At 41.4% G+C, this 12,468-nt stretch overlaps 1 protein-coding gene across 2 annotated transcripts in view; it reads right to left on the reverse strand.

Annotated features, from left to right (window-relative positions):
* Window positions 1-2,825: 2,825 nt before the first annotated feature.
* LOC130168993 (coiled-coil domain-containing protein 60-like) overlaps window positions 2,826-12,468 on the reverse strand; it is a 35,726-nt gene continuing 26,083 nt past the window's right edge. Inside the window, exons 2-7 of one of the 2 annotated variants that reach the window (XM_056375377.1) lie at window positions 11,810-11,999; window positions 8,162-8,237; window positions 6,335-6,475; window positions 5,647-5,793; window positions 5,218-5,407; window positions 2,826-3,925 (exon numbers count right to left, since the gene is read on the reverse strand). In XM_056375377.1, coding sequence (XP_056231352.1) covers window positions 3,764-3,925; window positions 5,218-5,407; window positions 5,647-5,793; window positions 6,335-6,475; window positions 8,162-8,237; window positions 11,810-11,999 — 906 coding nt within the window. In that variant the 3' untranslated portion in view covers window positions 2,826-3,763. Of the gene's footprint in view, window positions 3,926-5,217; window positions 5,408-5,646; window positions 5,794-6,334; window positions 6,476-8,161; window positions 8,238-11,809; window positions 12,000-12,468 lie in introns of those variants that run through there. The other variant, XR_008827767.1, reaches the window with a different exon arrangement.

A 12,468-nucleotide genomic window follows, 5' to 3' on the forward strand; every position in this document is an offset into this window, starting at 1 on the left:
GGTTTTTCCCTCCGTGGCCTCAGCTGTAAAAGTGTTGTGAGTGTGCTTTAAGCTAACGCTATGCAGCTATTTTGGTCGGCGGTGAGGACAGCCTTTAGTCCAGCCTGTGCGGCCGTGTGATAAGTCACTTTGAACTTGGGATTAAGTGACATTTGTCACCGTGACATAAACGTTAGTTTTTGCCCCAGCAGACCTGTGGAGAAAAAAAAAAAAAAAGTAATCGACTGGAAATTTTAAGTGTGAGCGTGACTTTGAGAACGGTGTAGGTGCCCTTTAGCTGTTTGAGCAGTGATAAGAGAGTGTCTACATGTGCAAAGAGCCAGCTGCGGGGAATTTATCAGCAGGACAAAGGGCTAAATGAGGGAACATGCCGGAGCAGGAAGACACAAAGGAACTGATAAAAACATGTCATGTAGCTATTATGGTTTTTACATTTGATATTTCAGGCAGATCACTATCACCTCACAACTAAAATACAAGTTTAATGTCATATTTTCCACCATGAAGCTGCAGGAGCAGTATTGCAAAATCGCCCTGTATTTCACAACCCCTAATGTCCCAGTTTGAAGTTTGATTCCACTACAACTCAGCTTGTTTATGTAATAATTTCAAGACTCCGCTTCTGGTTGCACAACTTTTCAGCATTAAGCAAACACTTCCTCTCTACACGAGCAATGTTGAAGCTGCTGCTGGTGAACTGGAGAGTAAATATTGAATTTTCCTGTAGGCGGCTCAGTTGTAGTGCTTCTGATACGATGTGGCCGAGAGAACACGAGGTTGTAAGATCAAGGCACCGGCACGACTTCACCCTCATCTGAATCCTTTTTTTTTTTTTTTTTTTTTTTATTAAACTCATTTTCTGGTACATTTTAAATAGAAATGATTTCATCGTTCTTACTACCGACTGTGATGGTGTTGATCACAGCTTCAGCTTGTTCCACTGTTAAACTTTCACTCATCATTATGATAAGTAGATGCCATAAATTCTCTTAAAATATAATTGTTAATTCTTAATCTCAGTCTGTTTTTATCTTGTTCTTTTCATTTCTGCTCCTTCAACATTTAGCTCCTCTTTAATGTTCTGTGTTTTCTGCTGCTTGTGCTCTTCATTATCTTCTTATAGATCAGTAAAAGTAGATTCAAGAACCCTTGGAGTCTGACAGTTTTTCTCTCTCTTCTCTCTCTACTTTTAAATCGTGTTTACTTTTAAAGACACTAAATCCAAATCCACAATCACCGAATAGTTTGCAGGTTCTTGACTCAACAGTGAAACCACACTCCAGATACACAGTATATCCGGGACGGTCACTACCACGCTCTGCTGTGCCACCAGCAGACCGGCCTTGCAATAGCAGCTGTTTTTTTGTTTTTTTAAAAAAACGGTCCTACACAGTTGCCTCAGTGTCCGCCCAGTTGTTGCTCACATCTTTCATCATTCACAGCGGTTTCACCACATGAAATCAGCACACATGATGACAAAGACGCACAAGCAGAAAACAAAGGGATCATAGGGTTAGATCTCTGTGTATCCAACTTGAAATGATCTTTCATTACACCTACCCTGTCTTTCAGACTCAACAGCCACAGTTTAAAATAAATTTGGTATCACAGTGATGTCATCGGGGTTATGTTCCTCACACCCCAGACCCACAGAGGAAAATGCACCACTGTTTTTACAGTTTGTGTAGGACTATGAACTGGATTATACTCTGTCAGAACTAGTTTGTAAGACAATGACCACATTGGACATCAGAAATGTTTAATTTGGGGGGGGGGGGTGCCCACATTTTCACTGCTTTAACCATGATCTTATGGAAAATTGGAGGGGTGCTGCTTTGATGTTCACACGATCAGCTATATTAGATTAGTTTGTAACTTTCCATTTTGAGGCTAAAAAGGTCCCAGCAAGTGAAAACTGTAATAAGAAACCTTAAACTTTTGGCTGATAACTTTGTCATTTAAACACAACTCCTCTGCGCCCGTTAAACATCTGTCTTTTCATTTTAATCAATACTTCTATTTACACCAGTTTGTTCATGCTCACTGCGACAAAGACTCATTTTCATCTTTAAACCTTATTCTAGATCTTACTTATGTGCATAATCGTGCAAGTTGCTATATTTGTTAGCTATTTGCTATCTTCCACTTTACTTGGTCTAGACTTTGCGCCCTGAGGCATGAGCTCTAAAACCTGAGTGAGAAGTTCAAATGAAAGAATGATTGTTCCCCCTCATGTCTGCCTCTGCCGCCCTGCACCCCACCATCCCCCTGCCTGGAGCTTAAGTGAGGGGGAGCGTGGGGGTGGGTTGAGCTCGGCTCCCAGACTATGTGGCATTCCTGAAATGTGTGCTAGCTCAATGCTGCCTCCCCCTTCCCAATCCCACCCCTCCTCTTCCCGGCAAGAAACCTTTCCCCTTTCACTCTGTGCTTCTCCACAACCATTAAACATATAGCCACACACACACACACACACACACACACACACACACACACACACACACACACACGCAGGCTAGAGCGGTTTAGCCCTGCCCCATCTCACATGGAAAAAAACATACAGTACATCTTATCATGATGAATGGATAAGGAGGACTAGACGTTACTAGAAGTTAAAACAACACAAATGGTGTGTTTTTTTTGTTGTGTATTACTTTGTCAAACATCATTTTTCACTCCACACAAATACATCTCAACCACATTAGGTTCATACATTCACAGTCTCAAGAAATGATTTCAGACACATTCACTTTCGATTCAACCAAAATGCTGACGGCGGCAATAAAAAGTGAACTGAAGTTCATTATTGTTATCCAGCAGGCGGAGAGTCAGGGGTCAGGCACTTTTATTTCCCCCTCCATCAGCAGGCGGAGCAAGGTTAAAGGTCAAAATTAGTGTTTAGCTGGGTTCAACAACACAACTGAGTGTGGGTATATTGGCTTGTTTATCCATCATCCTACTGTTTGTATCGTCGCGTTTAAGGTTTGTCCTTTTGCAAAAAATATCTTATGTTATTTTAAATAGTGGCCTTTGATATTTTCATGCAAAGAAATGCAGCTCTCTACAGACAGGTAACACTATGTGTCATAGTGATTCAACCTCACCAGTTCTAAAAAGCTGAACACTAAGTCAAGTAGGTCTTTCCTTGCAAAGAGGAAGGGGTGGGTCTACAGTGACAGGAACATCTACAGTGGTTTTTGTTTTTTTAATAAATAAAAGAAGAAGCGAGTAGTCAGCATGATTAGCAAAGACAAACATAGAATAATTTACCACATAGGATTGAAGAACTACCAAGTTCTAACATGTAACCTGTGAGCTTCCACTGGAGACCTGCAGGGGAAGAAACCAGGAAGGCCTTTTGTAGCTCTTTGTAACAAATAACTGTAGATTCTCTTGATAAAGGGAAGAAGTGAAAGGTATGCACCAGTCTTACTTCCCATTTCCCCCTTGTTGTTTATCTGTATCTCCATGTTTATACCTTCCTGCACATGTGTGAACCACAGGCTTACACAGATAAAAAGTCTTGAACCTTTCAGGTAATTATTCCTTTTCTTCAGGCAACTATCACATAATCATAATAATAATAATAATAATAATAATAATAATAAGTCTTCTAACATTCAGTTGAGCTTTTTTTGTTACTTCTCATGTGATTTTTCTAAGCAAATTCAACTTATACTCATGATTTTTTGCCCAGTGACTTTAAAGGCTATTTCAGCCTCAAACTAATTTAAAACCTTTGTGCGTGTGCGTGTGTTCGCTTTATCTATTTGTCCCAGTCTGTGACTTTCCTTTCAGGTCTTCCTGCTGAGTGCGGTTCACCTGGCGTATGAGCGGCACGGTGGCACTGCGGGGGCAGAGTGACTCTCGAACGCAGCCAAACCTCGTACTCCTCCCGGGGCATCTGGACCACATGCTGCATGGCAATCTGACAGAAGGAATACAGAGGGAGGAGGGGTGATTTAAACAGAGACAGAGACAGACAGAAATTATACTTTATACGATTAAAAGCAAGAAATAAAACACAAATATACAACTGATTTAACATGAGGTACTTGACAAAGACTGTAAATTAAAAACTGAAAATTAAGAGCTTCTCTATGTTGGCTTTGTGAAAAAAAATAAGTAGTGGCAACTGAACTAAAGTATACTTTGGAGCCCACACACCCTGCCACAACTTTCCCGTAAACACATTCATACACCAGCAATCCTAAACCCCCCCCCCCCCCCCCCCCCCCCCCCCCCCCCACACACACACACACACACACACACACACACACACACTGCTCCAGAAATGGAAACCAAACAAGTCATCTGTGGTCGGTTTGATTCAGCAGTGAGGTTCAGAGAGAGAACACAGAGAGAAAACTGCCGGTGCCCATCGCTCCCCACTGACGCTTTAAATCAGCGAGCCATCCTCACTGTCCTCAAGTGTTATTTATCAGTTGGCTCCCTGTCATTACACCTCTGCTTATCTGCTTTCCAGTCTGGCAGGAATGTATTGCCCCTCATTTCTGAGCGGTAGGGGCGTGTTCAGAGGGTCTGGGGTCTGCTGGTTTTAGAGCGAGGCTCGTCCCTAATTGATGGTTTGGTACGAGTGACCAGGAGTTTATTGTCGGGCTTAACTTTGAGGGAAGAATAGAGGAGTTCAGTAAAATCCCACAATCTAATCTCTTTTATTTCTACCAAATTTTTAATCTGTAACTCAACTGCAATAATAAAGAATTGGGCTTCACATATTTTGTACTGTTGCCTCTCGCAATCTTTGGAAACCAACCGTCATAAAGTGGTAAACTTAGTTTGCATTTATATCATGCAGTGTCGACTTGTCTGTTCCTGGCATTTATTGGCAACAGAGTAAACTGTTTAAAAAGCTCCCCAAAAGCGTAATGTTATCACTAATTTTTACCAAATGACAAGTTGCAAGGTGTTCTGTTGATTTTGTGATTCCAAAAAATGTGTATCTTTTATTTTGATAACATCTATATATTTCTAAGGGCTTTGGCATTGATGTGACTTTACTATTTCAATACTAAATGGCAAATTTTTAAAAATACTATCTCAAATACTATGTTATTCTATTATTTCATTTCATTTTCTGTGTCTAAGCTGCGGGAGGGATGTTGTCGGTTTTGCAGCAGTTCCTCGACGATCATTTAAAAGTGTAAGCCAGCTTCCTGTAACTTTGTGAAATGTGGTGTGAGCACGAGCTTTGTGTACCTGGATGGCCACACACAGCTCGGGCAGACAGAGCTCCCACGGCTCAAGACCCCCCAACACCCTCAGGAAGACGTGAGGTCGAACCCTGATCGTCTGCTGCTCTGCAAAACCCCTCAGCTTCTGCAGCACCCGGCCCACCGCTCGCTCCTTACACACCTCCACAGGCAGGCTGCTCAGCAGAGTGGACAGCCTGATAGAGATGACAGAGCGAGCCAGCACAGGTGTCAGATCCACTGGCAACAACACGCTTCCACACATGAGAATATGGTACGCATTAGTGATACAGATGTATAACACGTGTGCACACAGATTCACAGATGTGTGAAAACACAAATGTGACCTCGCCCCCCCCCCCCCCGCCCTAATAAACCCTGTCGTCCCCTCCACTGCACATTCCACACAAGCTAATGTCTTCACCAGGCTGCATACCACATATTGTTGCTGTGATTGTTTTTATTGTTGCTGTTTGGAGCCTCTGTCTCTTGGGACTTGCAGGTCACATGATGAGGAGCGTGGTGGGATTCGGTCATGTGACACAAAGCTCCATACCTCCGGAGGCCGCTGTCTAACCGCTCCCTGAACGGGAGAAGAAAAACTGAATGAAAAAAAACAACATGTAGGAGCTGACATGCAGCACGTTTTTACTACACGCTGCTTGTGTTTGACTTGTATTTAAATGTGCATTACATTAAACACACAGACTGATAACAGAGCAAACATGCGTGTTACGTAACCAGTAGTACCAGTTAGGAGGAGGTTTAGGACGTTCACCCTCAGAGTCAAGGTAAAGCAGTTAGTGAGTGGGTTAAACTCGTGATGTGATAGACTTTGCAGTCAGATGAATTTAAGCACCATCAGCTGTGAAACTGAATGAATGGATGATGAAACAAAATTGAGCATCATTTGCAAGAACATTACAAGCTATCATAAACTCCCAAAATGTTAAGTAACACTTTAAATACAGCACAAATATCAGTTCGTATAGTAGTACTTAAAAGTTTAAAGGAAATAAAGATTGAATTTAATATAAATGATGCTTCTGAAAAACACAGTCTGGTAATCATCACGTGGATATGTGAGTGGCAGTCTGGGAAAACGGACTGGATGGATGCCTGACCTGGCTTTGAGCTCCAGGGTGTCGATATAGCTCTGAGCCGTCTCCTCAGCCTTCTCGTCAAAGGCAGCTCTCAGTCTCCGCAGCATGGAGGTCTTACTGCTGATCACATGGCTGACGGCTGGCGGGGGTTTGGCGGGACAGCTGGATGTAGTCAACACAAATAATCATGATTAGATTTATTGCCGTGAAGATGTCTTTCTCTCAGCTTTTGAAAAGTTGAAAATGTCAAATAAAAAAGTTCATTCTTTAGTAAATGTGATGAAAGAATTAAGGCAGTGACATATTTTTTTGTTGTGTTCACTCTGGACTCCAGTTAATTAGTCATCAGCTGAGCTCCTCAGCGTAGGAGCTGTAACCATTTTGGACAGCCATCATATTTAACATTTGGTATCGAATCTGTTGCAGTTACTGACACATACACCGCAGAGGATACTTGGTATATTCTAAAACTCTTTCCTTTGCACTTGGAGCCACTTCTGTCGTCTGTCTGCTGAGGTAAAGGATGTGTTTTGGACTCAGGTGCTGTCAAACTGGAACAGAGTTTGAACAAGTAAGACTTGTTTATGCAAGAGACCGTTAAAATAGGGATGGGTCAAATGGGCTAAAAGTATCCTGCCTATTAAAGCTGAGACTGGATGCTATAGTATGTCGCCTGAGATATTTCTCTCATATATAGAATAAACTCTGGGCCTCCGTTTCCCAAAAGCACTTTAAGGCTAAACTAATCTTAGTCCCTGTGTAAGATTATGGGCTACAGTCACATTAGCCTCAAGACGCTTCTGTGAAACGGGGCCTATGTTTGTTGCTCTTCAGGGGAAGTCTTTAATAAGACTGGTTCTAATAGCGCCGTATGTTGTTGGTTCGCTCTTTGAAAATGTGATGTTTTCTTTCTGTTTCCGTTTTATGTAAATTTGTACCCCAAGATCTCCATCTGTGTTTGAAGGTTAACATACGACTGTTATGTGCTGTTATATTCCATGTAAACTTGTATATTTGCTTTCTGTGTTTACATTTATTTACATGCCTTTGACTGCATGAGGGAAATGTAATGGAAAACAACTGAATAGCATAGATAAAATTTGGCACACCAACTATTTAAAGTCAATTTTTAAAGTCAAATGTTGATGCAGATCTTTTCAACACAAACTCATTATTACTGAAAGCATTAGTGGCTGAGAGAAAACCTGGCACATGTAATCAGTCACTGAATGGTGGTAATCAAGTGATCACGCCTTTAACAGCAAAGGTAAATATCAGGTAGTAGAAAAACGGCAATGGCAAGGTTTTACCACGTGCCCTTTTGTCCCTCATCCACTCAACTATTCCACTAATGCTCGACAGAAAGATTCCTCACATAGCCTTTGAAATCACAGGCACTAAAGCTGTGAATAGGCCAGAGGAGGAATGAAAATGGAGGGGGCTAAAAATAGAGACACAAATTGAAAGGTTGTCACCACAGAGCGAGAGAGAATACAGGCTGAGCTAGCTGCTGCAGCTTTCTTTTCCCTCGCTCTTTAAGCACAATCATTCCAAGGTAACACAATACTGTCCTGGCCATGATAGTTTGGACCTTTGTCCTCTTTACGATTAGCTGCTGTTGATCCAGGAAATGAAGCCTCTGCTACTGTCCCAGTTCTTGCAAAAGCCTGAATCGCAATTGGAGGAGCAACTGCAATCAGGGTTAGAATTTAAGGATTTATGGCAGCAGGCTGGTGATGATACTGGGCTATAATCTTCATGTTATCTGTTTTTACAGTGTTGATACTCAGGTTCAGGCTGTCGACTTAAGGAGCTGGTAAAATGTTGATACTGGCTAGCAGAACCTACCTGGCTGCCACACTGCTGCTTCGGGGGCTTTGGCACTCCTTGAATCTCTGGCTGACATGAGTCGGTGTGTGGAAACCTAGAGATTAAAAAAAAAAAAAAACCCATTTAATTATAACTCCTCTTCTCTTGCAGCAGTGCAGCTTTTATTAATCTACAACTTTCCCTTGCTTCAATTTTTTAACTTTTTGTCACAAGAGTGGTTTGCACAAGCTAAACAAGTTATTTTCCATGTGATGTGGAGTTGAAGATAAGCACAGGGGTTGGAACAGGACATCAATTCAAGTTTACACGCTGTCATTCAGGAGTAACATCACTGCTCTCTCTCCATACAGAGAATCTCTCTGTTGTTGAAAGGCAATTCTACACTCCACTCTTCTTCTGCACGTGCAGCTGTAACCTACTCTGTGTCACCCTGCCTCCATATACAAATCAATATGATGTGTTTGTCAGTGTGGAACAGTTACTGTTACTGACCTCTCAGGTCATCTTGTATTCCTGCTGTGCAGAGGGTCACTTCATACTTGGTTCCCTGACAGCTTGAGGTCAGGTTGAGGTTGTAAGTGAACAGTTTGTGTGCCTTCCTGTTTGCTTGTTGTGAAATGCTATTACTATTTTCTCTTCCTCTTTCTCTCTTCTTTTATTTTCATCTAAAGCACAATGGATATCCCCCTGTACATATTAATAAAGATTGCCTTTAAATTTTGCCTGATAAGATTTCATGATCAGTGTTGACAGGACCCCGCAGGGCTAACAAGGCTATTAAGGAAGGAATGAAAAATAACACAAAATTATTTTCTTCTGACTTTCCTATAACTTTTGCATTTTTTCTTGTGAAATGTTGGATACATTTATCACTTCAAGCCTCATGTCATCCTGCACCTTCATCAGAGCTGTAGTTTAATGTGCATAAGAGATTCTGAATATGAGTAGAATTGCAATATGAAGGAGTTTGTAGAAATATATGTAATGGAAATAAAAGTAGGTATAATTGTGCAAAAATACAGATAAGAGCTTGTGCAAATATTACAGCAACACATGCATTTCAACAAAAAAAAAGTTACACCATGAGGTCAAAATGTCTGTTGTTCTATATATTATCTCATAGCACCCCCTAGTGCTCGCATGCTGTTACTACACCATGACAATGACTTGGGAAAAGTTGATCCCAGTATGCACTCCCACTGAAGCAGCAGCTAGTAGTTTATACATAGATGTCTCACACGGCGATGACACAATAAATCTTCATGAAGCTTCCCGAGAGTACAAAGCATTCATTAAAATGTTAAATACCAGCCTAAATGATTCAACTTCTCTATGAGCTGTGACAAAATTAATCACAGTGTGGCAAATCAGGAAGATGAGGCGCTTATCAAAATGTATAGCACGATTCCTCACGAGGAACAGCTATAAAAACCTGCAGCCAAAACTGTAATAGCCAATAACTTTTGCAAATTGGCTGGCTTTAGATTGAATAAATACAGTTCTTATTTTAATTATCCCAAATGAATGATTCGGATTAACTATCTGCTAAAAAAACTACTGCGGGAGACATTGAAATGCAAAGATAAATCTCCTAATTATTCAAAGTTTTACAATTCCTCTTTTCATCAAAGAGTTTGAAAAACGACTTATTTTTTTTTCTCAAAAGTAAAGAACTCCTCTTTCAACTTCATTTACCAGGAAAAACAATGTAGTGTGGGCAGAGCTGCACATCTCCAGTGGCCAATTTCTGGATTTGAGACATAACTCTGAGGATTAGCTGGAAGAGCAGTTAATTGCTTTAAACCAATGACGCTGAATTAATCCTTTGATTTTTGGACTCCTTTTATGATTAGAGCGAGAGCACAGGAAGAAGGGAAGGAGGGAGGGGGAGAGAGAGAGAGAGAGAGAGAGAGGAGAGAGAAAGGAGAGAGAGAGGGAGAGAGAGAGAGAGAGAGGAGAGAGTAATGGAGAGGAAAAAGAAGAAACAACAACCTGACAAAGACTCAGGCAGTGACGGCTAGCCGAACGGTCTTTCATCAGGAGGTAATGATATGAAACCTGTAATCTACAGGAGGTGGGGTCGGTGGGGAGATCAGATGACTAATTATTACTGTGTTCTGAAGGCCTGAAGCAGTGCACTCTGGGAGGCAGCACAGGGCATAGGAGGGCTGAGCCCTGGCAGAAAGGCTCTTATCACCCAGCTGAGTGTTTCAAACAGACCCAACTCTTATTTTGGTTTCCATTTCTGGCTCAGCAGGTGGCGGGTAAGTGTGTGTGTGTGTGTGTGTGTGCGTGTGTGTGTGTGTTCACAGGGTTGAACAGGGAATTCAGGTGCCATTATGTTTTTGTTCTCTATAAAGCTGTCTCTATCTCTAACTGCAAGAATAAAGTGACTTTTTAACGCTTTATGTCATCAGTTCATGTCAAAGAGCCGTTTCTATGACAACAGAGATGAGTTTTTCTTTGAAACGATTTTTTGAGATTGTACCTTCTCAGAGAGAGTTTTTTACAAAGAGAGATTGTTTCGGCTGATTCAGTTTTTTTTCTTCTTCTACGTCCAGTTTTGCTTTAAAGTGGCTGCAGAGTTGAGTCTAGATTAACACTACATGTTTACATTTAATGACAGCGGTTAATGATGCTGTGTTTTCTGTATTTCAGTGTCATGCTGGGAACATGTAACATTAAGAAGGGAACTGCTCAGCTCATGGCATTTCAACCTCTTTACAGATGCTCCCATTTTTGTGCAAAATAATGTACCCGGAATGAAAAGGTTACTGTTCCTTCAGCCATTTTGATTACAGTCATATAGTATGGTCTCCTGAAAGGTCTCTTTATTTTTTACAACCAAAAAGTCAGAATGAGTTTAGAGGATACTGAACCAAAGTCACAGAGGCACAAACACTGTAAAAAAAAAAAAAAAATATATATATATACATTTTATCTTGCCTATTTTTTGGCATTAAAAAGTGAATGTAATTCATTTAGCAATTCCTTTTATGTGGATAGCTGCAAGTGTGAACTGCACCAGCTGTTGCAGTCGTACGATTTAACACTTAAATAATAACACTTAAAACATGTAGGATCAAGAGACTTAAAGCTTTCAAACGATGTATAATTTGTCAAGATTGTGTGAAGATTGAGTCCAGTACAGATGGCACGGCGTATTTTAAAAGGTGAAAAACATCAACATACGTCACAACTCATGGAGTCAGAAATAAAAGTTCAACAAAAGTTGAAAATCCCATATTGGCCCCCCTATGGAAGTGTTAGGATCAGGATCAGGATCTGGTAAGAGCTATAGATGAAGGCAACTGAAACCTCACAATGACACACATCACACATTGCAAACACAGGAAAGGCCCATTATGGAATATTTCATGCAGATATTCACACTGTAAGATAACGTTATAAGTACAGTAATGATCGTAACAGTACAGTGTGATTGGGAGAGGTTTTGGGTGCAGGTTAGGGTTAGGCTTTATGGAATTAATGCAGTCAATGGAAAATCTATATGTGTGTGTGTCAAAATATTCACCTGTGATGTGGCTTTTGACTTCACTTATTAATATTTAACTCCACCAGTGTAACAACCTCTTCATTTCCCAGTTTGTCTGCATCGAAAAAAAAATGCCTGAATAGTTAAAATGTCCAATTTCGATAACTTACACTCTGAAGGAGGCCGGCCTGCCTCCTCTGCTGCTCCTGCATCCTCCGTGTCCTCCTCAGTGTCTGGGACCAGAGAGGCCAGACTGCCGCCCGCGGTGGTGAGGGTGAGGGTTGAGAGCGAGGAAGACTTCTGGCGAGCGCGGAGGCGAGCGGAGGAGCTGCGAGGGCGCCGCGGACGAGTTCTACCAGGCTTTAGGAGGAAATGAGGGAGGGGAAAAAAAACATTGAGCTGTGGTGAATACTCGTGCATATGTGTGATTCATGTGTTATGTTCATTGCATTTTTATAGAAGTGAGACGTGTTTAATGACCAGGAGGTGCACACACACACACACACACAAACACACACACACACACACACACACACACACACACACACACACACACAAACACATAGGAGTGATAACCTACTGTTTGTTATGGTCACAAGTGCAACAGACTTGAGACTTTCCGCCCATAGAGGTCAGTACAACAAAGCTTTTCTGCCATTTAAGATTTACTATGGAGCTGCAAGTCAGGAGCTCTTCCTCTTCCCTGATCCCCCTCTCTCTGAGAGGCATGGTTTACACATGTATTTGTTTATTGATAACAACATTATTGGAAAGCTGCCTTCATATATACTTTGCATGCTAGTTTGGTCCAATGTCCAACATTACACCA

Source organism: Seriola aureovittata, chromosome 5 (assembly GCF_021018895.1).
Source record: "Seriola aureovittata isolate HTS-2021-v1 ecotype China chromosome 5, ASM2101889v1, whole genome shotgun sequence".
Lineage (NCBI taxonomy): Eukaryota > Metazoa > Chordata > Actinopteri > Carangiformes > Carangidae > Seriola > Seriola aureovittata.